At 39.3% G+C, this 27,268-nt stretch overlaps 1 protein-coding gene across 3 annotated transcripts in view; it reads right to left on the bottom strand.

The window, feature by feature from the left end:
* syt7b (synaptotagmin VIIb) overlaps positions 1-27,268 on the bottom strand; it is a 77,447-nt gene that overhangs the window by 7,708 nt on the left and 42,471 nt on the right. For 2 of the 3 annotated variants that reach the window (XR_007480669.2, XM_049717914.2), the window contains exons 3-8: positions 22,338-22,417; positions 21,905-22,039; positions 19,371-19,571; positions 14,968-15,315; positions 12,658-12,780; positions 798-933 (exon numbers count right to left, since the gene is read on the bottom strand). Coding sequence is in view for 2 of the 3 variants with exons in the window: in XM_049717914.2 (XP_049573871.1) it covers positions 798-933; positions 12,658-12,780; positions 14,968-15,315; positions 19,371-19,571; positions 21,905-22,039; positions 22,338-22,417 (1,023 nt within the window). In the remaining variant the exon portion in view is untranslated. The remainder of the gene's footprint in view (positions 1-797; positions 934-12,657; positions 12,781-14,967; positions 15,316-19,370; positions 19,572-21,904; positions 22,040-22,337; positions 22,418-27,268) is intronic. The other variant, XM_049717915.2, reaches the window with a different exon arrangement.

Genomic DNA, 27,268 nt, shown 5'->3' with positions numbered 1-27,268 from the left:
TTCTGATAATTTACATATACTGTACTTGATCGACCCGATAGGTAGTGGGCGGGAATTTGCGTTTCAGTATTTTATTGTCTTTACGGGTTCCAGAATTTGGGCTGCCGGAGAGATGATGAGAGGCAGTCAGCAGTGCAATGTGGAAGAGGAAAACATCTGCTGGGGACACACACACTCACAAGTGAGCTGCAGCCCATTGTTATGCTGACTCTTTTCGCCACAATGATGAAAGGCAGTCCATGAAGACTCTGTAATGGTAAAGCTCAGGTATCGGCCCCTGGCTGTCATGGTAATGAAAGTCGGACATGCCATTAACTCAGCAGTATATGGGTTGAAATGGACTGATATTAACAAGACAATAGGGCTCATAAGTATTGATCCTTGGGGAATATTGACAGGAGCATGTCACAGGTGTATTATTAAGACACATTTGAACTGGTTTTAAAAAAAAACAAAAAACGACATTTTACGTTTCCTTTAAATTTACTTCAACTTAATATGTTATGACTTCTCTGGAAAACGTTGACCGTCGTTGTGCAACAACAGTATTTTGACTCCTTGGAACATTTTCATATTCTCGTCAACCCACTCGCCCCATTTCTTGTCTAAAGGCTTGCATGTCACTTTCATATTGGATTAGAGGCGATGATCTGGAAGTACCCTCTAATAATAATATGACCATAGCCATCTCATTCACTTGGATTTGAGAAGGCTTTGCTGACTGCGGCCATCAGGGATGACTTTAGTTACAAGGAACCAAAAGAGCAGTATATCAGTCAATGTGTGTAGTGTGTTACCATGAGCATTTCACTGGTGACTGAGTTGGCTAAATCGGAGACGGATGAGTTGGCATTGTGGGCTGAGCCCTGCCGGCGTCCACTCTCATCTGGGGTGTGACCTCTGGGACTGCTGCCGAGTTTGTTACCCGGAGTCCTGGATACAACAGAAAAACACACATGCACTTAACATGCAACATTAATGCAATACAACCGCTGCTTTCTGGTGAGGATTTTTCCTCTTGGCTATTGTGCTCAGCCAATAAATGTAATAATTTAACAAACTAAAGTAACCTACTCACTTTAAGGTCATCAATACAATTGTCCCTTACCTCATCTTATAGATAACTACTCAAAATGGATTTTGAATCAATCGCAGCTTGGGGAAAAACATGGTTTATGATTAACCCCTGAACCAAAATTCCAATGGCCATTTGTATTTTAATTATTGTATCATATTTAGAATGTCTGAGAGTAAACAGCTCTGTTGTTAGCAGCTTTTTATTATGTGTCACAGCACATTATTGATGATCGCATCAGTAGTCAGTGCCCATTTATATATTTGGTCCAACACATTCAGCGTCTTCTTTTCACCTCACAAATGAGGATTATTTGAGTCGTGCTCTTATAGTGTAATCAGCTCGTTGTAGTTGTAGCGTGCAAAAATTTATTTAATTTATCCCTTAGATCTCTTTCAACAATGTTCTAATCACACCAATTACTGTGATAAATGTAGTTACTATATATTGTGATATGAAATTGTCACACTGTTTCTTCATCAAACAGATCATATATTATTACTATTATTATTATTATATTTTATTTTCGACCTTCAATTGTCTATTAATAAAGAATGTTCAAAGCAAAGAATAATAATCTGATTGGAATGCCTGTTACAGGATTTTTTAGATGATATGGAACTATTGCAAATATTATTTATGGACTGGCCAAATGTTATGACAGCAGAGCATCATAAAACCTATGAATTACAACTTTGAATTAACATATTGTACTTGTCAATGGCAACCCCAGAAACAAATAAAACAGGCCATAAATAAGTTTCAAACCCAGAAACACTAAATATGAGTTATTGTTGTGCCAACTCAACTGACCTAAAAACAATACATGACTTTTTATGTTGCACATAAAAATGAACACCAAAAAGTTCTTAACTTCTAAGGTGGTAGCCACCGAGTGTGCCAAGCTGCCTGATTTATTTGTAGAGACAGATGCTGTAACACAGTCGCACCATTTCAAGACGTGGGCGGCCATGCCCGTGAGACAAAGCGAGAGGGACAAAGTGACCGGCCCCCCTAAATGACAGACAGTGAGCCGTAGGACCTGAACGTGCACAAAAGATGTACTGTACTTGTCTGACATTCTCTTTGCTCAAACAGAAAATATGTTGTGGGATCCCTCGTGGAATTTATTGGAATAAGCACACTGAGTACCATTTCTCCATCAACAGTACCATTCAGTTCAGCACAACTGTAGGCGAGAGCCTGAAGATATCCAATTGCTTTATGAACTGTAGAGGAGAGACCCGGGAGTTTTATTCCAAACCTGACAAGAGATGACATTCCTCATCATGAGCCTGCTCTCCTGGATTAGAGCGACCAAGGGGGAACATCAAGGAGAGTGTGTGCTTCTGGTCACTATGATATCACAGTGAGTGGTAAGATCTTTTTACTAGTCCAACATAAGTATTTGGTAAATAGCAGTTGAGTATTCAGCTTTATTTTCTGTATTACTTTAAGTTATGAAATAGTCCACTCTGCGTATAGTAAACTTTAGGATTTGATCTACTGAAAAAAAAAAAAAATCATGCTATTTAAATTCATTGAGACTTGTACATTGTGATCGTTCTTATACTCTCTGATAAAACAAAAAGCAACATGCAGGTTCAAATCCATTTTACAACGACTAACAATTGTTACAAGAGACACTAGCTTTTCATTCTTTCACCCCAACAATTAACTTTCCATATGGCCACATAACAGAGAAATATAAAGAAAAGAGCGCACAGGGTCGGAGTTGAAATATAGGTTCACATCATTCTAAAAGTAAACTCAAAAAGCTAGAAAATAGAAAAAAGATATAATAACTAACAAGAGAGTACACAGTCACACAAGCAAATCAGAGTGCACACCTCACAGAAATTTCACGGCGAAAGCTTAGGGAACAAAACAGCCCAGGTTTTGTTCAGCTGAAATGTACACTGGAAAAAAGGAAGCAAATTGCCATTTTATATTAGGCAAAACAAATACGAGAAAGCTGGAAAGGGAATGCTGCTAGGTGGACGGACGGGGGTTGTACCATAAGGAGACAAGTAAAAGCGAGTACCAGCGAATGAGAGAAACAGAGAGGAGACGATGCTGACCCAATGAAGAGGAGAAACAATTGATTTGTCACGGTATGTTTCTTCACTGTGATCTGCAGGTCAGAGCAGCTACAATACAGCACGGAGTGAATTCATAATGCATTGCTGTCCATTTTGAAACACATGTCCAATAAACAAATATACCAGCAGGTTGACACACCGGTCCACTGACTTCCTCCTTCCTGGTATGTGTGTTTACGGACCACTTGGTGTCTTATTACATGCATGGGTAGGTTAGCAATAGTTTGAGTGGTATTTTTCAATACCGTGGGGTTCAAATACAGATGTAAAATATGCATTCATGCTGCGATCCAATACTAACAACAACAAAAATCTGTAGTGAATGGTTGCATATATGACTAGACTGTGTTGTGTCGTTTTCATGAAATGACTATATTAGTTTTTCCCAACATTTCTTGCATCAAACACCATAAAAAAACACAACAGCGGACAAATGGGATGGGTGTTTTGAGAAGATTAAAATTATAAATAATATAATCACTATAATTTAAAATCCAAAAATGAAAAACTAATTCGTATAATATGTGTTGTCAACTATGCTGGTAGGCCTAGGGCACTATGCAATAGAATTTTCCCAATATGCATATACGATTAGACGTTTAGAACATTTAAAACTGTAACACAACAAACAAAATAGAGAGCTGCTGACAGTATCTCGCTTCAACTTTAAGACAGCCATTTCCTGTCAAAGCAGTTTTGCTTTAGCCTTAGGCAGGGATTGTGAAAATAATTATAACATTATTAAAAATATATTTTTTATTTACACTTGATTTATTTTCCAGTTAATTTTGTGAATCATCTACCTATCCAAATTGTGTCAAATGTAGCTGAGATCCCCAAAATAGACATACAGATGCAAATAAATAGCCTGTAAAGGGCTATGCTCCTTTGATGCAAAATAAAATAATATTCTTCTTGACAATAATGGTGGTCCCTTGGACAAAACCAGTTGAAAGCCTAAGGGACGGAAACCCGTTCACTGCTGGCAATAAAGCACATAATATATGCCTGTCAACTGGATCTCGAGCCCAAGAGTCAATAATTTCCTACTTGTAGAAGTGCTAAGATCAATGAGAAGTCACTCAACCCCATTAAATCAGAAGCCAGCACACACACACACACACACCAGAGACCACAAGGACAATCACGCTTACGTAAACATACACACGCACGTGCACATGCACAGACACAATCACACATACAATTTTGTAGTGTTGTTTCAGTAGAGATGTGCAATGTTTTCATAATCCCAATCAGATGGTCACATAAAGCCAGTCCTGCACAAGGTGGTTCGAGATCATTTCCCAACATTTAGTGAAAAATCTCACGTAACATCCCCCCAACATAAATGTAAAGTATGAGCACAGAAATAACAGGGATTATTTTAATCTATTGTGTGTAGTTCTGTTGGAGTTTTTATTTCTACTTGGAGTGAAAAAGTCAAATATACAGTAGAAAAGTGACAGTTAAAACCTCAGAATCCCAAATCCGGTTGATATTTTTTGTCAGTATAGATGAAAAACGTTTAGAGAGCTATACAACATTATATAGCCTAAAGTACTAGCTCTACAATGAGGACTCATTATACAAATAGAAGAGATCATTTCAATTAACAATGACATAACTAACTGGCCAGAGATTTTGAGAAGAAGAACCTTCAATAAAAATAAGTGGTGGATGTATTTCCCCCCCGCACTGACACAGATAATAGTGAAACATATTTTTGCATTCCAGGACAATTGTGTTTGTTGAAGTGTAAAAAATCCATGTGGACTCTCAACGCAACTCACCTTTATTTATACTGTGCTTCCACAACAAGTTCAGCTGTAACATACTCATTCTGTGGGAGTTGAAGTTACCTATTAAAGTACAAATTTTAACACCACTAGACACTGAGAAAAAATATTGCACTGCACTTATCTGCAAAGTAACAATCAATCCATTAGCACAAATACTATTTAATTACCCATATAAAATTCATGACTGCTTTTATCAACTTGATGAGGTTGTTTACGTCAAGTTAATAAATATACGTACACCTACACTTTATTAATATTTTACCTCAAAGAATAAAGCTACGGCGTGCTTCCAACAGGATGTAACACTGTGTGTTGGCTCTTTTTGCTTGCTTGGGACTTGGCGGGGGGGAAAAAAACACTACTTACATAATTTATCCTTATAGGTTGATGTAACCATGACTACTGAAATATGTGCACCAACTTAAGGTTGTACTCACTATCATCATGCATTTTACACAGGTAACCATGGCTACCGGACCCTTCAAAGAGGGGCATTAAAAGCCAAGTATGCTCATCAGCGAGGCGCATGTTTAAAATAATATAAAGTCCACAGAGGAGACGCCAAAGAGTTGGAACATCCTTTTTGACTCATGTATTCATATTTACATGTAAACTCTTGCTGACATTTTGAAATGCCTTGAATCAACAATTGATGGAACTTAAGCCTTAACTTAACTTGAGTCACAAAAGAGCGTGTTTACTGTACAGTTTGGGAGACAGTCTTCACCATTACAACTACAGTATATATGTACAATTACAAGAACAGGTGCCCAAATCCTTTGGAATTGACTTTGAACAAAATCAAGCCCTAAATGGTCCGTCAAGTGTTGACTTCCGTTGGGACATTGATCCAGAAAATTTCTGCCAGGTGCCGTAAAACCAAACCAATCAAGTTCCGTCAGGCTAAATATCCATGGACGGTGTAAATCTGATTCCAAGAGTTGGTCAGGTGGAGTTCTATTCTTTCAATGGCTGAAAGCCAGTTTTGAGCCTCTAATACGACTTCTACGACAACTCCATGTCTAAAAACCCGAAATAATTCTCATCAAAAATGATGTGCGCAACTGCAGCCTTGGGATAATCATTCTCTAAGGATATTAGAACGAATCTCACAATATTTTTTATTTATTTGCAGTCTAAAGTTGCCTGGAAATCCAATCTTACAACTGTACCCATTGTTTTTAGTCATTATTTTCAATGCAGGAAGTCTTGATTTTCTACCCCAACTGTCCAGTACTGAGCTACAGATTGTAGCAAATGGCCACAAATTAGCATTTTGTGCACACATTATATTCACGTTCCTACAATTTTCACCTTGGAGCATCTGCCCATGCAAAGTTTTCTGCATGCCCCTTGCTCCATATAATTTATCAAAAACACAATATGGAACAGCTATGACAAAGGTAAAGGGCGTATAACCTCCGTGTGTTTAAAGTGGATGCACTGTCCCATGATACTCAAGCCATCGTTTTTTTTTTTTTTTGCTAACACTGTAAATTCATGCATGGGAATTGTGCGCGGAGGAATATCATTTTCTTTTTAAGATGTGCAGCAATAGGGCAGATTCATCATTCTGGCAAAAGTGACAGTCATCTACGCTGACAGCCCAGTTGTGCTGTGAGAGCATGCCATCACAAGCATCACCATCCCCAGCGTATGAAAAAGATGGATGAATATAAAAAAAGAGTGAAGGACACAGCCTCGCTAACAGAAGGGTAGAATGCGAGAGCAATGGATCAAAAGATATTTTAAATATGACAGATAAGACAAGCTTTGTCTCTTAATAAGTCAGCACATTATACATTATAGTAATTTATCATTTAGGATGAGGTATTAAAATATGTGTATTGTGCGGCAATGTGTTATCTTTGTGATGCTAAATATAAAACCTAAGTCATGACACTGTCCGCGCTTCCTTGTCTAGGTCTAAATGTGAATGAGGTTTGCTTGTGTCATTAAACAAAGAAAAACTGACAAAACTGTCATATCACAGATGGCTAAAGGTGGCTCAGTTGTCAAAATATTGCATGTGAAGTGTCATTGGCGACATTTATTTTTGTACTCTTTTGAAGCTCAATATGAGGGATGTTTGATCGCACATTTTTTATATTAACTCAAGAGTTTGTAGTCACCGATACCAAATCTTGATACCACTAATATTTTTGATTTACAAAAAAATTCCTGTGAAAAACAATTTCAGATAATTCAAAAGAAATTCTTATATATCTATATGACATTGTCAGTATAATTGCATGATATTAACGTTTTATTGTTTTCATTTGTAATGTTCAATTCCTGATCATAAAACGACCACAAGAGGATGTCCACTGGTTTCAGCTGCCGTCGTAATTTCCGATACCTTGAAATAAGGTCAATACCGGAACTAATACCTAGCATCGGTACTTACCTATTCCTATTCAAAACCATTGATCACTAATATTTTTGATAATCTCTCGTAAAATAATAAAATTGTACCATACCTAGCATCAGTACTCACCCATTTGTCACGTGCTGGCGCCACCTGCGACAGGACCACGCCCCCCTGTCAGTGGAATCGCCGTCACCTGCCACGGGTTCATGGACAGCGCTATATCAGCGCCGCCAGCGCAGACCCGAGTGTCAGTCTGTCCCGTGATGCTTCGCTCATCTGTCCCTGAGAAACTGACTTTACAATTCGAATCCACAGAACTGCTTGTCCACCCCAGCCAGATCGCCGCTCCAGCGCCAGCTATCCCCATCATCCCCTTCCACAATAAAGTCTATCGCTACGCACTTGGCTGTACTGTCCGATCCCTTACACCATTCCTATCCATTACCACTAATCACTAATATTTTTGATAATCTCTCGTAAAATAATAAAGTTGTCAGCCACAGTTGAGAGCTGAATGGAAAGCTGATCAGTACAGGGGATGGACATGAGGGGTCCAGGAAGTCTTGTTGCCAAGGGGGTTCTCCATAAACATACATACATAGGTCACCTAACCGCCTTGGGATACCACGGAGCTTAATAACACTTCCATGTCCCATGATGGATGAGGCCTATGCTCCCATGTCAGCCCACTCAGCAGTCCCCACTGAAGGGAACAAATCACCGGTCGCTGCCGCCTCACCACGCAAGCTAATACAACTAATGGAGTCGTCTGTAGTGGTTGACCGGCTTGCTCTTGTTTACGTTTTATATCCATTTGCACTTATGTGTTTGTATGGAGGTAAAAACTTTTAACCAATTAACAAAGAGTGTTTCCTGACATCACCCTCATTAATGCATCTTTGTTGGGTGCTTTGATTTTCTTCTAATTGAAATCACAAACAAGGGAACGATCTTGGGTTTTCAAAATTAGTTGTAATGTTTTTTTTTTTTAACATGCCTATTAACATTTATTGCTGACCTACTTTTTTTTTCTCATCTCTGGCCACTGGCCAGCCTGGAGCGTCGTTATGAGGCACTGTGATTACTGGCTCAGAGTTGGATTTGCTCTCCGGTAAAAGGAGGAGCCAATATCGTGCCTGATTGACAATACGCAGTTGCAACTCAGCTGGTAACAGAGAACATGATTTCGACTGAGGCCACTAACCACTTACTTTTACATCAGCTCCTTTTATGGCATTTGAGGACATGGTCTGTGATTGTCTCTATATTTATTTGTCTTTCTGGAGAAAATTGGATTTTATCATCAAAGAGCAACGTGGACATTGTTTTATTTAGGAGCTATATACAGTAAAATTTTAAGAGACTGTTCCCTTTTTGCTATCTGTTCAGGTTGATTACAAAATGCCCTCTAGATGAGAATCCATTACCGTATTTTCCGGACTATAAGGCACACCTAAAAACCTAAAATTTTCTCAAAAGCCGACAGTGCGCCTTATAGTCTGGTGCGCCTTATATATGGACCAAATTCCTAAATTTAAACTCGCCCGAAGCATTGTGTCATGAAATCAATCACAAGTGGCCCGCTGAAGACTATGAATCATGAATCAAAAAGACTATGGATCATTATTTTGTGATTATAAAGTAATTTGTTGTGTCTGAAGTTGAAATAAAAAAAGATAAAATGGAGAATGATTTGATTTGGATTAAAAATCTGACATGATGCATTAATGGTGTGCCTTATAGTCCGGTGCGCCTTATATAAGGACAACGTTTTAAAATGGGCCATTCATTGAAGGTGCGCCTTATAGTCCGGTGCACCTTATAGTCCGGAAAATACGGTAGTTTCATTTTGGTGATCCGTTTCTATCTCAACTGCTTGACAGTTATCAATTATTATATATTTTTTCAACCAACTGGAGCCCATACAACGAAAAATACAACAGATTTCCAGGCTTCTGTGTGAAAAATTTCATGTATAACAAGATATGTCGTTAAATATAAAAGTAACAATGTGAAAAAATCGTTTTGTTGTCACAAATTCATGAATGTTCGAAATGCTAACTACTTGGTTGGCACGTTTGACTGCTTTTAAAAATACTGAGTTGAGCTTCGTCGTCCAGGGCCAGTGGGCTCTTTGAAATATACTGATATTCATTTCCCGATTGCACGCTCTGTGTGGCGGATGTCTGAGCTCATTAAGATTCAGCTTAGCTGTGCAACGACTGCTTTCTGTGCTGATAATAAGCTAAACAGCGTCGGCGGTCCCATCACAGTTATCTGCAGGTGTCTGATTGTGTCCAGTTCTGCAAAGGTCTTTAGTCGGTTTTGGTTGAGTCAGTCAAACACAGTAAAGCCCCTATCCTACTGAGCAGCAAATAAATGCGAATGTTTTCAAAGGCAGCTAATTTTTCGTCTACGTCAGGTTACTCACAAGGTCGCAAATGTTTGCAAAACTTTCATCAGATATTTGCCTATAGCTTTTGTATTTTTTACTTGTTCAGAGGAAATTTTGAAGATTCTCTCGGGGCAAGAAAAGTACAGACATTCCCTCTGTCAAAACATTTGGTCAACATTTGCAGCCTACAGTTTTTGGCCGACTGACAATATGACATTTTTATATTTGTCATCAAAAGATGGGTATGAAACAATAGACAGTTTTTTTTTATTGCTATTGCATCTACATTTCTACATCTAAGGCTAATTGTGAGGACTGAGGAACTTTGTCAGTTCTTAAGGTATGTGTCTTTACTTTATGACAAATTATGGCCTCGCCGTTCTAATTTTCTTGCAATACGAGATGTGACCCTGAACATTTGTTCAGAAAGTCCTTTATGATAGATTGTGATAGCTTCACTTCTGTCACTTGGAAGTTATTGCTGATGAGCTCACTGTGTTTGGTGCAGTAAAACAGTCCTCACAATTACAGCCACCAAATTAATGATTAATAAAGATCTACACCTCTCTCGAACCATTTGAATAAAAACACAACTCTATATTTCCTACAAAGTGAGGATTTATAGCAGGCTTGTTGAAATGTACTGTCAGTGATGGGCATTCCATCCCTGGGATGGGACGGAACAGTCCGTCTCAGACGGATGCTGATTTTGTGGCCAGATGTGAAGTTTTTAAACAACTGCTTGTTCTTCATGTGTGGATCTCTGCTCGCTGCTCTGATCACCAGCTGGCTATGTTGCGCATGTGTTGTCTTGTCAGTCAGTCCTTATACCTCTTGTGTGTGTTTGTACCGCTGCCTTTTCTTTAAGTTCATTGCGTTAGCGCTTCTTAATAGCCATCAATAATCATTTCCTCGTGTGTACTACGACCTTTACACCAGCTGTCGTTATTTCATTTATCCACTCAATTCAGGTAGTCGGGTTCATTTCATGAGGTATAATGTCATGTTAGTGTCATGTAGCCCTGTTCGTGTGTGTGTGTCCCTCATCTTGTTGTGCCCAAACCACTTTTGGAGCAACTCTATACCTTCACATATACGTTAGACCCACACACACTCTCCATGATTACAGACGAGCCCTCAATTGTTACTACCCGATCCTCATGGTGGCATGAGAAGGAGGGTCTAAAAAAGATGTGTAGGTGTGGCCACTCTTCCTTGCACTGATTGGTGAGTTGAGGGCCACCAATCAGGGAGGAGCAGCTGGAGAGCTGCCACACAGACCTGATCAACACACAACATAATTAAACGGCCACAAAACATCGTGGACCATAACACAACTAACAAAAAGTGAATGTGAGGCTTTGCAAAGCTTTTTGGCAGTCGCCGTATGCTGTAAATATACGCACGCCATCATTTTAATCAAATTGGGTTTCACATCTGTTGGACTATGACTTTTCAAGGACAAGGACGGGGATGAGGGACGATTATTTTATGAATAAGGACGGGAGAACGAGGACGTAAGGGTGTTCAGGTTGCGGATGGAAGAAGGAAATAATTTTTTGTCCGAGCTGCATTTGATTTCATAAATAAACCAAAAGAACTAAATGGATACTTCCCTGCAAAACATACTAAAACAATGATGCCCTCCTCTCTTACTGTCCCAAAACAACTCAAATCTACTTACACTGTAATCTCAAGATTGTGATCCATTGTTTTCAGTCTACTGGGCACCACTAAAATTGCCAGCAGCATGCAGACATTGACAAGGAGCTAAGCTGGTGCGGAGACCAAGAGATGAGGAAGAGGGCAGTGATGAAGATGGAGAGCTGTTATTACGTGCGGAAAGACACTAGACGACTTGGCCCACACAACCCCTCGAGCTAAAGGTTTCTTGGCGGGCCTGTGATTAGAGTTAGCGACTTGACAGAGCTTCAGACAATGAGGAGCAAACAAGAAAGGTGCTCAAGCTCCCTCTTCCAATAACCCTTGTCTGTTTGAAGACATAAAAACAGGCATTAACCTACCTGGCTATAATCCGATACTATTTTATGGACTCGACATTTACAGTTGACCAAGTCTCAGTTGCACACCAGCATACAATACTGAAGGGTTTAGAGAATTTTGTAATAAATGAAGTAAAAGTAGCATAAAAATACAAATGCATAACTGACCAACAAACTGCTTTTTGGTATTGCAATGATGAAAAGAAAAAGAAATAACAGGAGAAGGGAATGCTTTGCATTTACTGTATTAATGTAAGCTGTAGTGATTCTGCTTAAGTGGATTATTGCTCGAGTTTTTTAGTGAAGTGAAGGTGACCGAACGTGATTTGTAATTGGATTAGGAAATTGTAGGGGTGCTTTGACTGGAAGAAGGAAGAGGAGCATGCCGGATGGCGTCTGCTTGTTGGTGATGTACCATCCTTGTTCTCATTTGATGATGATGATGATGAGGATGATGATAAAACTTTATTCATCTCACAGCGGGGAAATTCACTTGTCATCCATTTTTGTTTAGTTTGTTGCACGCAACCACCAACTGTTGGACAAATATTAAATCGTACGTTGTTCTTAGAGTTGTCGCTGCATTGTAGCTCTCGCACAGGGAAAAGTTGCTTTACCCAACGGGTTATTGATCCAGTTTGATAATTAGAAAATGAGAAGTGGGACGAATGACACAATTCAAAACAAAACATATCAGATTAAAGCAATGTAAAATAAATGCATAATGGGTTTTGTCTCACGACATAAAGGCCAATTTGTAGAAGATACCTTTGGTAGTTTCATCACAAGAGTAGCTCCCTGAGCTGAATGAATATCAATTATGGCATGGCCTCATTCAGTCTTTTATGACACACAGCCACCTTGGCACCTCTTTAGGCCTACTGACTGACTTTCTAATTATGGTCCATTTACCTCTTCTCTGGGGTGGTTTCATTTTCTTTGCTCGCTGGTGCTTCCTGTAGGTCAGGGAGGTTCGCGAAGTCATCTTGTTCAGCCAGTCCAATTGCTAGAGACAGAACAACCATCTTCCCCTCACTGGACACAGACGTCACATAAACCAACATATAAATACACCCAAATATCATTTTAGAGTGCAGAAAGAGAGTGTACGGATCAAATTTGATTCAGAATAGCAGTATGTTTACAATACGATTAAAGCTAAAACTTGTCCCCATACAGTTATGTCTTTTATTGCCTATGCAGGTGTCTGCATTTCTTTTGTACAAATTCAAAAAAATGCACAGATTTTTCCCATACCAATATTGTTACCTTTGTTTTGTAGAAACTCAGGTGGCTGCATCATTGGATTGTTAAATGTCAATGTAATTTCACGATCATGAAGTGTTTGGGAGATTCTTCTATCAGGTCACTATTTCGTTAAAACCTCAGAAAGAAGGTGCATAGAAAAAACTTCAAAAGTACTGATAAGTTTCAAGTAGAAACGGACGGATTGATGTTTTGCTGCGCAAGTCAACGCGATTTGTTTGGATCGAAAGTGTGATCCATGAACACGCAAGTCCTATTTATGTAAAACACATTGCACATCATTCTTCTTATTTCTCTTGCCAAAGCCTTTTTTTTTCTTACACAGAGTGGACACATTTTTACCTCAATTTTTTCAGACATGCAATGATTGAGACACCTTTAACCAGAAATATTATTTCCACACCATACAGAACATTCATGTACAAAAGAACTTCTTCTGGTCTTCTGAACATTGGTTGGTTGTTACCTGAAAAACTTCAGATTTCCACAAACCAAATTTGAAGGAAGGCACAAGATTTTCATTTTGTGGAAGAATTTAACCTTGGTTTGGATGAAAATGAAAGCGCAGACAATTTATTTTCTCTTACTACTGTAACAATCTGTTTGAATCGGGACAAAGCTAGGAAGCAGCATGTATGCTGCCACCTTAAAATAAACAATATCACCCTACAACAGCATGAAGCAAATAGAAATGATTTGAATGTGTGGTCATAAATGAAAAAATAGAGAGAGGAAAAAAAATGCAAAAATCTAATTCTTTTCATTCATGATTTTTACTATTTTACAGGAAAAAGTAGAATACTGTAGCACATTATTTATTGATTAAATCATTATTATCATTTTAGTGGTTGAATGTTATGCTTGATTAATTTCTGCTTCTTCAGAGAAGCAGTGAGCCAGCTCACATTTGGGTATGGTTAAATGTATTCAGTTGGAAATTCAAATTCAATGTATGTCTAAAGAAAGGTTGTCAAGCTAATTTGAAAATTCAAAGCATACCAAAGGTTGTGGGTTGAACATAATAAGCGTCTGTGGAACGCACGAAAACAAAAGGTTTTTGAACATTTTCTTTGCTTCTTCGCGACTTATTCTCGGTCACATCTATAGACATTGCTGTCTGCAAGTCTCATCGGAACAGAATTTGGTTTTCCCTTAGCTATTCCAAATTATCAAAGCGATATTATTATATTCTTGCATTGGTTGTGCTAGTTTTTGCATAATTTTCCATTTCCCCAGCCCATTTACCCGAGTGTAATTCTTTTCTTAACAGGAGGTGTTTTGTTGGCAAAATATTGACAGGAAGAAAAGAGTGTCCCACAAAGGCGTTGTTAACAGTACCAGCACATGGCTCAGGAAAATGGATCTGTACAGATGACCCGAAACGACACGCGCACTCTGACCTGAGGGCGCGGAAATCATTACCACGACATCAGTTCTATTGATTAGAAAAGAGAGGCTCACTGTTGCATGGCAAACCTGGAGTCACTTGGTTATATTGCCGCATTTGGTTATTCATACCCTCCTGACCACAGTGGTACTCCGCGAACCCAGTGTGTATTTCTTCCTCAGGCTCTAAAACTGAGGTGTTTGGCCAAATGGGGGTTTCAGGGACGAAGGGACATGCCACCTACCGACGCACTATATGTGGCCAGCATTATTTGAACGATGATTCACAAAGGCAGGGAGGTCACTGGCCTCAAGACACTGCGAATAGAAAATGGAGAGGAGCATAGAGCATGTGCATGTGTGTGTTTATTCGTGGTTTGTGGAGGAAGGGGCATTTATGTGAAGCTGCTTTATGGAGCATATCCTCTGTAATCTATCAGTGTGGCGGAATGGAGGGTCTTTGTGCTCAGTATGTATAACTGCCAGTAGCCTGGAAAACTTGAACAATATCAATGCTATTTCCTGACTCAAGACGTCAGGAGTTCAGGCTACTGTCACGGTAGCACTTACAAGAACGACTTGACGTCCAGCCCTCTGTTGCGGATCTGTTCCATCATGTGGTCCCAGCTGCCTGGATTCGACCTGGAGCGTCCGGCCCCTCCTCCTCTGTATCGGGAGGCTCCAGCCGTACTCCCCCGGACCCCTCGTGGGCCCCCACGGTGGCCCCCAGCACCTGGACCTGTGTGCAGTTGGCCCAGGCTCTGTGAGGTGACTGGGGGGTCGTTAGGCCCCGGAGGGGGCTGGTGGGTGAGGGGCTGTTGGAGGCTCTGTTGTCGGACAAGAGGCCGGGGGCGAGCCACAGCTGAGGACGGGATGTGCTCCAGTGTGGAGGTAGTTGAGAGGGAGGCGTCTCCAAAACTGAGCAAAAACACAAGCGACATTTGATTAATAAAACAAGGACAATAGCATTTGCGATGGTAGTCTGAGGGAGAAAAAAACATATTAAAAAAAATAAACAATGGAAAGAGGTGAGAAAGAGAACAGATGTGACTAATAGTAGGAGTAAATCAAAGCTCAGCTGTGGAATTATTTGGTTGCTTGGTGACACTAGATTATTTTTTTTTTTTTTTGCAGTGGTTACCTGATTTAGCTACAGTGTGGACCAGGGCTGGAATGTCACAAAAAACACAGGTGAGCTGCAACCTATCTTAGCAGTAGCCGACACCCACGACGAATCAGCAGAAAATGGCACATAATGATTAACAAATTGACAGTTTAGAGCGTTAATGTCATGATCTTATTTCTCTGCCTGTGTTTCCATGGATTTTGATGCTGACAAAGGCAATCAGCCGGGCTCATTAGCACAGTACAAGGAAGATGGCAGATTATTGCATTATTTCCATGGTTGTTCATCGCTCAGACTTTTGGAACTTTATTTCCTTTGTTGGCTATTTTTAATTCGATTCGGGACCTTTATTGGATCAAATTGGACTGTGCCGGTTGTCCCTAATTAAATGTATATTGTATATATGCATAATCTTAGAGTGATACTGAAATAAACATCAACTTAAATGAAGTGTTCAATGCACATCTGCACCACTTAAGTTTTTAATCTGTCTCTAATGAGACCTGAATTGCTTTGCAATTACGTCTTTCCCTGAAGCTCTGTCCACATTATCACTCCTTTCCTTCTTAAATCTCAGTTAATTCAGCTTTTCTACACTTTTGACCTCTCCCTCGTCTCACTCCATTTCTACTCCATCTCAAGTCACTATTCTTTAAATCAGACCAATTATCAGTTGATTACTCTTAATTATAAACGTGCTTCTGCCTCTATCGTCTCCTCTATCATTGTTGTCTGTTAACTTGTAAAGAGGTGTAAACAGCCCTGTCTCGAGCTAATGCTGTGCAGGATTTACTGCTTGAACTTATGTTTTGCAGCTCTTTGCAGAATTAACTCTGCTTGAACTCTATTGGAAAGCCAGGAGACGAACACCAAGGCATTGCTGGCTCAACTCGTAGTCGACAATCTGCCTGCATTCATGCAATCAATCTTGTTCAATAGACCCTGTTAGAGTTTGTAAACAATGTAGTGTCATTTTGAGGGCGTGGCTTAGCTGGAGGAAAATATCCATCTGTTCATTTGAATATGCAGATTAGCATATTTCAACAGTGTTTACGTAGGAATGGATGGGAATTTTAGTGAGTATGTGAGTAAACTGACTCTGCACAATCGTAAATGACCAAATATAACAACTTGACTGATGACGTTTGTGTCGTGTGGCCGGCTGCAAGTGCTGCCAAGTCACCGACATGGCGATTGGGCGTAGGCTTCGGCCATTTAGCGCCTATATGGCTTTTCCAGGCAGAATTGGCTTAGCAGAACAATTTCAGCTTCTTACCAGCCAGACACGGGGCTCTGTGTTGCAGTCCGAAAGCTGCGTGCCCGCCACCAAAAGTCACCAACCACCATTGGTATTTACTTTGTTTTCCAGAAGTGCTTCACAAAAAGCACCAACAAAGTCAATTCTTTCTACTCTGTCCCATTATTTGCATTAAGAGTTCTCTTCACTTTTGTTCTTGCTTGAAAGTCAATTAGGGTGACTTTAAACCTTGAATGATTTTGTAATTAAGAGAAACTGAAGTGTGTGAAAACCAGACAGAGTGAAAAAATACAACAATACAGAGGCAAATAAAGGAGACGTGAAAGCCATTAAATAGAAATATGTCCACATAGAAATACTATAACATTGCAAATAATGAAAATGGATTTGTTTAATAATCAAATTTAGTTTTGGGGTAATAGGCTGTTTGCATAAGAACATTAGCGAAAGAGATCAGAGTGAGCACAGATCGATACAGGTAAAATGGAATGAAATATGTTATATTAGGGTCACTTACTCTCTTGGCTGACATCCTGAGGACTTTGCTACTTGACCTGGGAAATTCAAGCCAGTGAGCAAGCTTCTTTTGATTACTTTGCCAATACCTTACATATTGAAGAGGATTCCAGCTCACTTGGATTAGATTTATGTACATACTGTATCAGTTTTACATATGGATGTGGGTTCACCTTATATTGTGGAGATATTCAGGGCTCCTGTAGTATAAAGCCAGTGTTGACTTTTGATGATGTTTGAATACGTGATATAAATAAGTGATTCTGAGGTGCAGCACAAATGAGCGTTCAACATGTTGTCATTATTGCTCACATTGCTGGCCGTAGAATATTAACTGTTGTAATAATGGTGACCACACGCTGGGATTCATAAGGTACATTATGCATATGTGATGAAGCAAAATCTCCAAGCCTGGGCAGTTTCTGCTCCCATGTGAGTAAATGCAAATACCAAAGTGTCAGCACGAAAGAGCACAGGGTTATGAGCCTAAGTAAGACTGCTTGAATGATCATTTTAATAACACATTTTCCAAAATATAATCTAATCATACTGAATGGCATTGTGATCATCTGCACATTTTACCAATAAATTCTTGTTTGCTGAATGTACCGGTTGTCAAATGCAGAAGAAAGCCGAGATGATTGCAAGTAGATTGGCTTTTAGATAACCAAAATTGCACCTCTCAAAAAAGAGTTCTTGCTTTCACCTGATAAATAGAGGAATTAGGCTAGATTCACCATATTGAAGAAATTAGTTTGATTTGTGCAAATGACCCAACACAATATCGCCCCTGCTGCTTTATGCAGCGGCCGACTTGGAATTAAAAAAGATGAGCAGATGAGCTATTTTTGAAGATTTCCTCTGAGCCAGTGTTTTCGTTGATAGCCATGAAATTGTCACAGCCTGAACTAAATTAGAGCCCGCAGAGTAACAGTTTGACTTGGCTTGACATCATCTGGTGGAGATAAAGTGCATTTAACTTTCTACACTCTCACAGGCTTTAACCCACAGTTAATGGAGCATCACTCCCACGCAAACCAAGACAGCTGGCTACCTCCAAACACTTTTCTCCTTTATGCAAATTTAATTCACAAACTCATTAGTTGGAGGTATCCATTGTTCCCACTAGGGATTGGGTACTTGAACATGTTTTGGTGAATTTAGTAAACAATAAGAAAAAATGGACAATTATCGTAATCTTTTAGCTTTTACAGTATGTCGACATCTGTGTAAGATACAAAGTACAATTTTCAAAATAAAAGATAGAATAATATTTCATGACAAACACAGGACGGCTGCAGCAAAGACTAACACTGCGCTAAACGCTTTGACATTTTGATGCACAAACCAAAAATGTAAGTAAATGAAGTAACATCAGCCAACTTCTTTTCACCGAGAAATATCATGTGAACATGCTAGTGTAGTTTGGGAAATGAGCTGAAAACACACACATTGAACCAATAAATAAAACCAAGAAGCACTAACTAACTGAAACTACATTTTACATTTGTAATTCTAACTAAAATGAACTAAAATTAGAATGAAATTGTCCTTTGTTTTAATCGTCGTCAAATAATTTCATACCTAAGCTTTAAAAATGATTTTGAATGTATTTATTTTGGTATTACTGTACGGCTAAAGTTCGAACAGGTGTTGGTAACACAACCCATTGAGTGACTTTTTTTTCTCGCACTCTACAAATACTCTTTATATAAAGGAATCAAGCTAATAGTAAATCAAATAAAAATTAAATTAAACATTTTTGAAAAAAAACAAAACCAATAAAAACTAACAAACTCGCTTTGCAAAGTGAAGTAAACTGAATATAAATTCCAAAATAAACTAAAAACTAATTTGAAATGAAAATTGCAAGGTTATTATAACCTTGCACTAAACCCACTGCAGACGCTTAACCAACATCGGGTATGAACCAAGGTTAGAGCAATAGAATTTCATTTTGGGGAAAAACTCATAAGAACCACAAGCTGAATCAATGGGTCATGTGCCCCTCAGCTTCCACTGCCCCCAAATTTCATTTTGCATACCCCGCCACCATCACCATGCGGGACTTACTTGCTAAAACGCAGGCCTCCTGCGTGCATGTGGCTCTGGACCGTCTGCCAACGTCCAGCCCTGCTGCCCCCAGTCAGCATGCTTCGAATGCTGTCACTGCGACTGGGCCCTGCCTCAGCCCCAGAGCAAGCACCGACCCCGCTGTCACTGGCCCCCGGCGAGGGTCCAGCTCCGCCCTGCCTACTTTTATCCACAGCCCCACTGAGACGGACAAACACGAGGGAAGGATCAAAAGAGGACACCAACGAAGACAAAAGACGGACGAACGGCATAAGGACAAAGTTGGAGAGCTGTCAGTGTTAGCGCTGAGGTTATCCAAGGCAAAATGCAGCCAAGTGTTCATCGGCCAGTAAAAGTCTACTGACTAGCCACAATTACTTGGGAAAACACATTATTTTCTTCTATGGGCACTTCAAAGTAGTAACAATTACGCTAGCAAAAAAATATTGGTAATGGCTGTATGTTCTTATTGTTGACAATTTATCAAGACAACGAGCACTTCGGATGAACTAAAACACCCGTGGCGAACTTCATTTGTATCACTTGGAATCAGGCACAATGGGGGTCGCATCATCAAAGTTTGAAGAGGACAACAAATATTAACAGTCGTTTGCAGTCGACTTCATGATTCTTGATTTAAAAAAATGGTGGTCATATTGGATGAGTTGATGCATAATATTTTCGGATAAAATACCTCATGAAAAGAAGAGTCCCCCCCTCACTAAAGTTATGCAAACCACAAATTGGAGGAGACAGGACATCAGAACAGAGACCTCCCACAGAATGAAGACATACCACAAGACTTAACCAGGGCATCCTTTGTGACAACATTTACACAACAAGTACAGATTGAGGGTTGAATAAACAGACTGCAGGTATTCTCTGTTGTGTAACTTTAAATGTCATAAAATGCCAGCAGATTTATCCCAAATGCATCGTACGTCAACATCCTAAAATCCCGGCTAATATTAAAATAAGAGTATCAATAAACCATGTTCTCATGAAAATTGCACAGGAATTGCACTCTAAAAAACAAAAACACAACGAAATATGTCTGCCATGTTTTTATGTTGCTGAAGGACTTTACAATTTTTTTGCAGTTATTTTCTCCACAAATGCTTTAACAAATGGATTCAACTGCTGCACCTTCAGTGCTTTAACACTTTTAATGTTTTACCATTTCCAACGGGAATGACAAATTCAGATCATTAGACTTCGTTGGTAGCAGTTCTGTCATATTCCTTACATTGTTTGTCTAATACTATATACTAGCAGTCAAGTCATGTGTTCATCAAAGCTACGACAGACTGCAGATGTATTTATTTATTTATTATTAATTTGTTAAGTATTGTTTTATAGTATATGGTGCATTTAACTGGTTACTTTGAGAGTCATGCTATGAGTAAAATTATTTCTGTTTTACATTAAGCAGTGGCTTAACAATGCTGTATGTGTATGCAAGTTGCAATGTTACTTAAAACAGTTAATGACAGTGTACACAATGGAATATTAATTCAATTTTCATAAATTGATATTGGAGTTTCCTGTTTGTCCAATCTGATTGTGTTCTGCTTTGGCGGTTGCACTCCATACTATAGATGGCCCATCATAGGGAGTTGAAATGGCTCAATGGAGTTTTACGTTTCCTTAAGCCATTAAAAATTCTCGGCGTTGACAGTGTGAATTTGACAAGTAAGGAGCAAAGACAGAGGGACACGAAGAAGATGTGAGAAGGGCGAGATTGGACAAGATGCTACATAATCACACAAAACAACACCTCTCACGAAGGGAGCGCGGAGACCACCCCATGCAAAATAAAACTTTGAAAAGAAGTACAGTTACCAGTCAACCCAACACAGACGCTCACTGACGTATACGTACATATAATAGATATACATAAATCCAGTTAAACAGTTGGCAGAGTTGCTAAAAACCTCATGGTAACACTTCATGGGCTAAAAGTTGTAATGAGCCATGCGGCGCTCCAGATAATCAAATTTACCGTCTTGTATGCAAAAGTTCATTCTCGACTTGCCCATACTTAAACAATGCAATTTTAACATCATTATATATAGGATGGATAACCCTTGTTTCCTTTGACCATTATCTGAAAGAAAGCGCAATCGAAAGGCATAATTTGCATAGCAATTGTAATTTCTACCAACATGAGGGTTATCCTTCATTCAAAGCAATATTGAGGGAAGGCAGGGTACATTTTTATCAGAAGCTGCATGGCTGGCAGTGCATACAAAACACCACCACACTGTGGACATGCCTGAATGGAAAACATGAGGATTACCATGGATGATGGGAGACTTGGGGTAAAATACAGTATGTACACCAGCCAGCATGAATGCATGTTGAGATGTTCTGTCCTATTTTCTTCAGGCTAACCGAGGTCTTTTCATATATAGTATTCTATTCCATAAAGAGAATTGGATTCAAGGACATTAGTCGACTATCATGTTCGCTTTACTTCCAGTGCCACACTGATAAAACACATTGTTTCCTAAAGAACACTGACTGAGACTCACTTGGGTGTGAGGCGAGGGTCACCATAGGGAGCGTAGGGAGACATGTTTAAGAGGAACTCTTTCGGTGGGTAGGAGCTCCACCTCTGTTGCACATTGCTGCTGTCATTGTTATTCCAAAAGTCTCGGTCGAGCTCACTGCAAGCAGAGAATGTTTGGAAGACAGTCAAACAACATAAGACATAGGACATCCAAGCATCATAACAAGGAGAGAAGACAGGTGATTAAATCTAAACCGCAGTCCAATTTTTAAATGTGAGCACAAAGTTGTTTTTGTTACATTTTTTAGATATCACTATGATATAATCAATTATTCACATGATAAAAATAGAGGCTTGCTGCACCAGTTAGAATGCTAAAAGGGAAGCTATTTACTCAGAAACCCGACATAAATCATTTCCATGTGTCTCCCATCTGCAAATTTCCTGTCACCTACTTGATGGCTTTATTTTCCCCTCGACCTCTCACAGACTCTGGAGAACTGGCAGCTTCCACCCCGGGCTTGTTTCTCTTCCCCTGTGGACAGACAAGGTAGAAGATAATGGGGGGATACTTTTGGATGATATACTACATGTCCAGTTGCTGTTCTGTCAACGGGCCACTTGTTTGCACTGAGTAGTTTTATTGGGTGAAAAACATTGCTAGGGTCATTTACACAGAAAACATAATAATAATTAGAAAACATTTTCACTGCAGGTCATAAAAGTAGTACCTATTATTCTTCCAGTAAAATATTACCTGCTTTAGTGGAATTAATATTATTTATCAACAATGATAAATAAAGAAAACAAATGAAATAATCAGAAGACAATACAAAGAGGAATTGTTGGAGTTAGGTTTGTGTTTCAAGTACATGGGCCAAACAAACAAACAAACAAACAAACAAACAAACAAACAAACAAACAAACAAACAAACAAACAAACAAACAAACAAACTAACTAACTAACTAACTAACTAACTAACTAACTAACTAACTAACTAACTAACTAACTAACTAACTAACTAACAAAAATCCCCCAAAGCACGGTGCACACAGCACACATAGACCAAAATAAATGCCAACTACTTAATAGGGATAATGAGGATGTCAAAACTACAGAAATTTGGCAAAGAGTGGAAGTAAGGCGCTGAATAGACAAGTCGGGGACAAGCTAGCAGTAGCAGGAACATGAATGACAAAAGGAGAAACTGATCATGAGGCAGCATGAGACCATCAGCAAAGATTAGGGAGAAGGCATACACACAGACACACAGATAGATTGCTGCAATATTACATTACTTGAAAAACGAAAAACAAGAAAAGTGCTAACCAGTGCGCCACTGTGCCGCTCCCAACTCAATATAATGCATTTCTGTTTATTAAGTGCTTTACTTTTGTTAAATGTCGAATGCATCAAGGCATTTTCAGGAATCGAACGACATATTCTCCAAGTACTTCCATGTCATCTTGATTTGGATTGGAAAGGAAATTTCTTAAGACAAACCAAAAATGGACATGGAGCCAATTGTAGCAAACTTTGGGCAAATTTCAAAGTACACCATAGACTGTGAGCCAGCCAGTCTATTGTAGAGTGTGTTCAATATAACCATCCACACGCACATTCATGCCTAAGTAGAAATTAGAATTTTTAATTAACTTAACATGCAAATGGTGCAGTGCATGGAGGAGATGCACGGGGGGAACATGCAAACAGGGTGCTGTGATTGAAACTCAAGACTTCTGGACTTGAAGGCAGACGTGCTATCTTTTAGTAAATCAAGCCACTTTCAAAATCAACTGATAATATTAAATGTCTGTACATATCTATGATTTCTTATGAAGAAAACCATTTGTTGGGGTTTATAGATTTTACCATTGGAGCGGAAATGAACTGAGAAGACAACATGTAATTATACCAAACAAAATAGGACAAAGGCGGAACTGCATTAGCATCATGGAGGCACTGACTAGACGATAGAATGAAAGTGGTGACACTTTGACAAGGACATGGAGATCAAAAGATAACAGGACAAATGCAAACCAGACGTTTTCGATATACAGGGGACAGACAAATGATAACAGAAAAACGGTGATCGGCAGGATAAGCACAGATAAGCAATAAGTTTACAATGATACTGATGGCTGATATTAAGGAATAAGAGGGTGCATATGTTGCCTTATATTTACAGTGGAACTAAAAATGCACAGCCACAGCCATGTTTTGTACTGTGAGCAGCCTTTCAAGCTCATAATTTGCTGAAGCAATTTTTTATTTTAGTACATTGGTCAATCTTTTTGGTAAGGGAAGCGAAAACCTATCCTGGTTGACCTACGCTTGGCAAGCAAACAATTTTAGAAGCTATCTTTCCCTAACTATTCTCAAATTGCCTTCCACAGAAATTCAAAGCGAACAATTTACTGGTATAAGTGCTCAACCCAAAGCCTAATTTTGAGCTATGAGTTGATTGCTCTCACAATGCTACTGAGTTGGTGTTCCACTTTATTCTTTCAGTGCTCAGTGGCAATAATGCTCTTTTCAACCTGTTGTAATCTAGCAAATAAATCATGAAAAAGATTAAGGCATTTCTGTCAATTTAACACCAGAATTTGAACTAATGCTCAGACCGGAGGAGTATTGGTTTACAACTCCAAGTTGCAGTCAGGTTAATTAGAATGTGACTGTTGATATACAACTGACAAGGTGTGCGATGATTCTCACCAAAGTCAGCTGCGAGAGGACAGGAAACGGATGCATGGATATGAACTGATGACGATTGTTGGAGATGCGACCTTTCTGACATTTCTCTACACATGTGTGAAGCTGATAAAAGGTGATGATGACACATATTGGATGGTGACACTGAATGGTTTCAGTCCTCTTGACTTCAATTCTATATTGTTCCTCTGACTGTCAGTTTCTCACACAACCCTTGTTGAGTCTTAAGCTATAACGTATGAACTGGGTCACCTTTTTTATCATTAGTATCTATACACTTATTACAAAAGAAGGGTGTGTATATATATATATATATATATATATATATATATATATATATATATATATATATATATATACACACCCTTCTTTATATATATATATGACGTCTCCCATTATATATGATAGCAATTTGAATCCCAAGGTTTTGTGACTTTAGAAGCACATCTTATGATATTCAAATAATGTGCAGCCGTTCCAAATTGTCAAAATTACTCCAAATCAGTGCAAAACTAAAACAGTATGATGAAGTCTGGCATTTTACAGCAGTATTTAGACTATTTGTGTCCCCGGTTCAAACCACCAGACAAAGCAAAAATGACATGATGCAACTCGAACTGTATAGGTAGAACCACATTTGCTCCAACAGCAGAGCCGATTGCTCCGAGCGATTCTTATTAGCATATGAATCATTAGTATGGTGCTGGAGGCTTGAGGCAAGCAGCCACGACACACAAAGCTCGTGGCCCACAAAGCCCTGATTACAGAGCGCAGTAAAGTTTCCGATTGTGCTTGCTGTCAGGGACAAATATGCAAACCTTTCTTTGGCTCCGGTGCCTTGTACTCTGCATGAACAACATGAAGTAAACACTCACTGAACACATTCTGTCCAAGGTCACAGAATGGAGAAAGCAAAAAGCGTGACTGCCCACATGAGTGCAGTTTACTTTCAATGGCCAAATGTTGCGGACTAGAACATGGCAGGCTGCAAAATGTTGAATGTGTTTGTCATTAAAGCCATCTGCTTTCAGTTCTACGTATATATAATACTGATGTCATGCTGTACTTTTTAAACTTTCCTACTGACCAATAAATAAGAAAAAGAAGGGAGTACGGTCTCTATTTTTATTTATTATCATAAGGTGTATATGAGCCGTGCTTTGTCTGGCCCTTCACCTAGAACCCTTTGCCATAGGTGACCCAGCCAGGGGCATAAAGCCCCAGACAACTTGGCTCCTAGGATCATTAGGACAAGCAAACCCCTCCACCACGATAAGGAGGGATTGTTATTATTATTATTATTCCATCATTGTGCTGTACATTGTATTCTTGTTCATTTTTCTTCTGCTCGGCTGCTCTTAGTGTACTTGAACTCGCCCTTTAATACAACACTCCCCAGACAGATATTCGACTTCACCACTGGATGCTGGATTAACGATGTCGAGACACAGCAGTCAGTCTCAAAACCAACTTTCCACAAGTGTGCCCGCTAAGTCCTCTCCCGTATATGCAGTACACACATGACACCAGACAATGCCGTCATTAAATTTGAAAACCACCACGTTAATTGGTGTCATCTCTGATGGAGATTAGACAGCATACAAGGGATGAGGTCATAGTTTGGTGGGGTGGTGTGTGGATAACAATTTACCGTATTTTCCACACTATAAGGCGCACCGGATTATAAGGCGCACCTTTAATGCATGGCCCATTTAAAAACGTTGTCCTTATATAAGGCGCATCGGATTATAAGGCATACCTTCAATGAATGTCCCATTTTAAAACTTTGTCTATATATAAGATATAAACTATTGGCCCGTGGGCCGGACTTTAGACACGCCTGCTGTAGTGGCCTAATATTGGTCCATATATAAGGCGCACCTGATTATAAGGCGCACTGTCGGCTTTTGAGAAAATTGAAGGTTTTTAGGTGCGCCTTATAGTGCGGAAAATACGGTAGTCTTTAAAATCACAGACACAACAACTCATTGTGGGTTTAGTGAGCAGGAAATATGGTGCCCATCTTCAAGTTTCTGGGGCTACACATAAACTCAGACTTTCAATTTAGCTTAAACCTGTCAGCAGTGGTAAATGATGAATGCCAATATTTTCAATAAAGAAAGCATGCTGGTTAAAGCATATGTTATTTGTATTCGAAGCATCAACATCAATAAAAAGGGACAGAAGTGCCACAGGGTATGAATTACTAAGATCTCAAATAGTGAGCTTTAAATTGTGTGATCTCTCGAACAGATTGTGTGCGCTGTTGCGCGTGATTTACTAAGACTGTGATCTTTTGCAAGGATTCCAAATAGCAGGTGCCAAATTGCATGTTTTCGTCACGCTAGCAGATTTCAGATTGTGCCTGATGTTGACGACGAGACAAAAAGTGGTGAAAACTGCCTTATTTATAAGAGGGTTTAGCCTTGATGGTTTTCACCATGGAACATTTGGAAGAGCACTGTAAGCGTAAAATGAAGTTTGAAGTGATGGAATTGGATGTGTTAGTGGAAGAGACTGACTTTGTAAGAGAGGAAAAATGCTCACACTTTTGTGTACCCTGCATGGAGTGTGTGTGAGTTTGATTTATTTTACAATAATTGCTGATTTTTAAGTGCTGAAAAAAGTTGGCTATCTATTGCACATTTACTTAAAATATGTCCATGTCTC

Source organism: Syngnathus scovelli, chromosome 4 (assembly GCF_024217435.2).
Source record: "Syngnathus scovelli strain Florida chromosome 4, RoL_Ssco_1.2, whole genome shotgun sequence".
Lineage (NCBI taxonomy): Eukaryota > Metazoa > Chordata > Actinopteri > Syngnathiformes > Syngnathidae > Syngnathus > Syngnathus scovelli.
The sequence above is the reverse complement of the archived record's forward strand: the minus strand, read 5'-3'. Positions and strand labels throughout refer to the sequence as shown.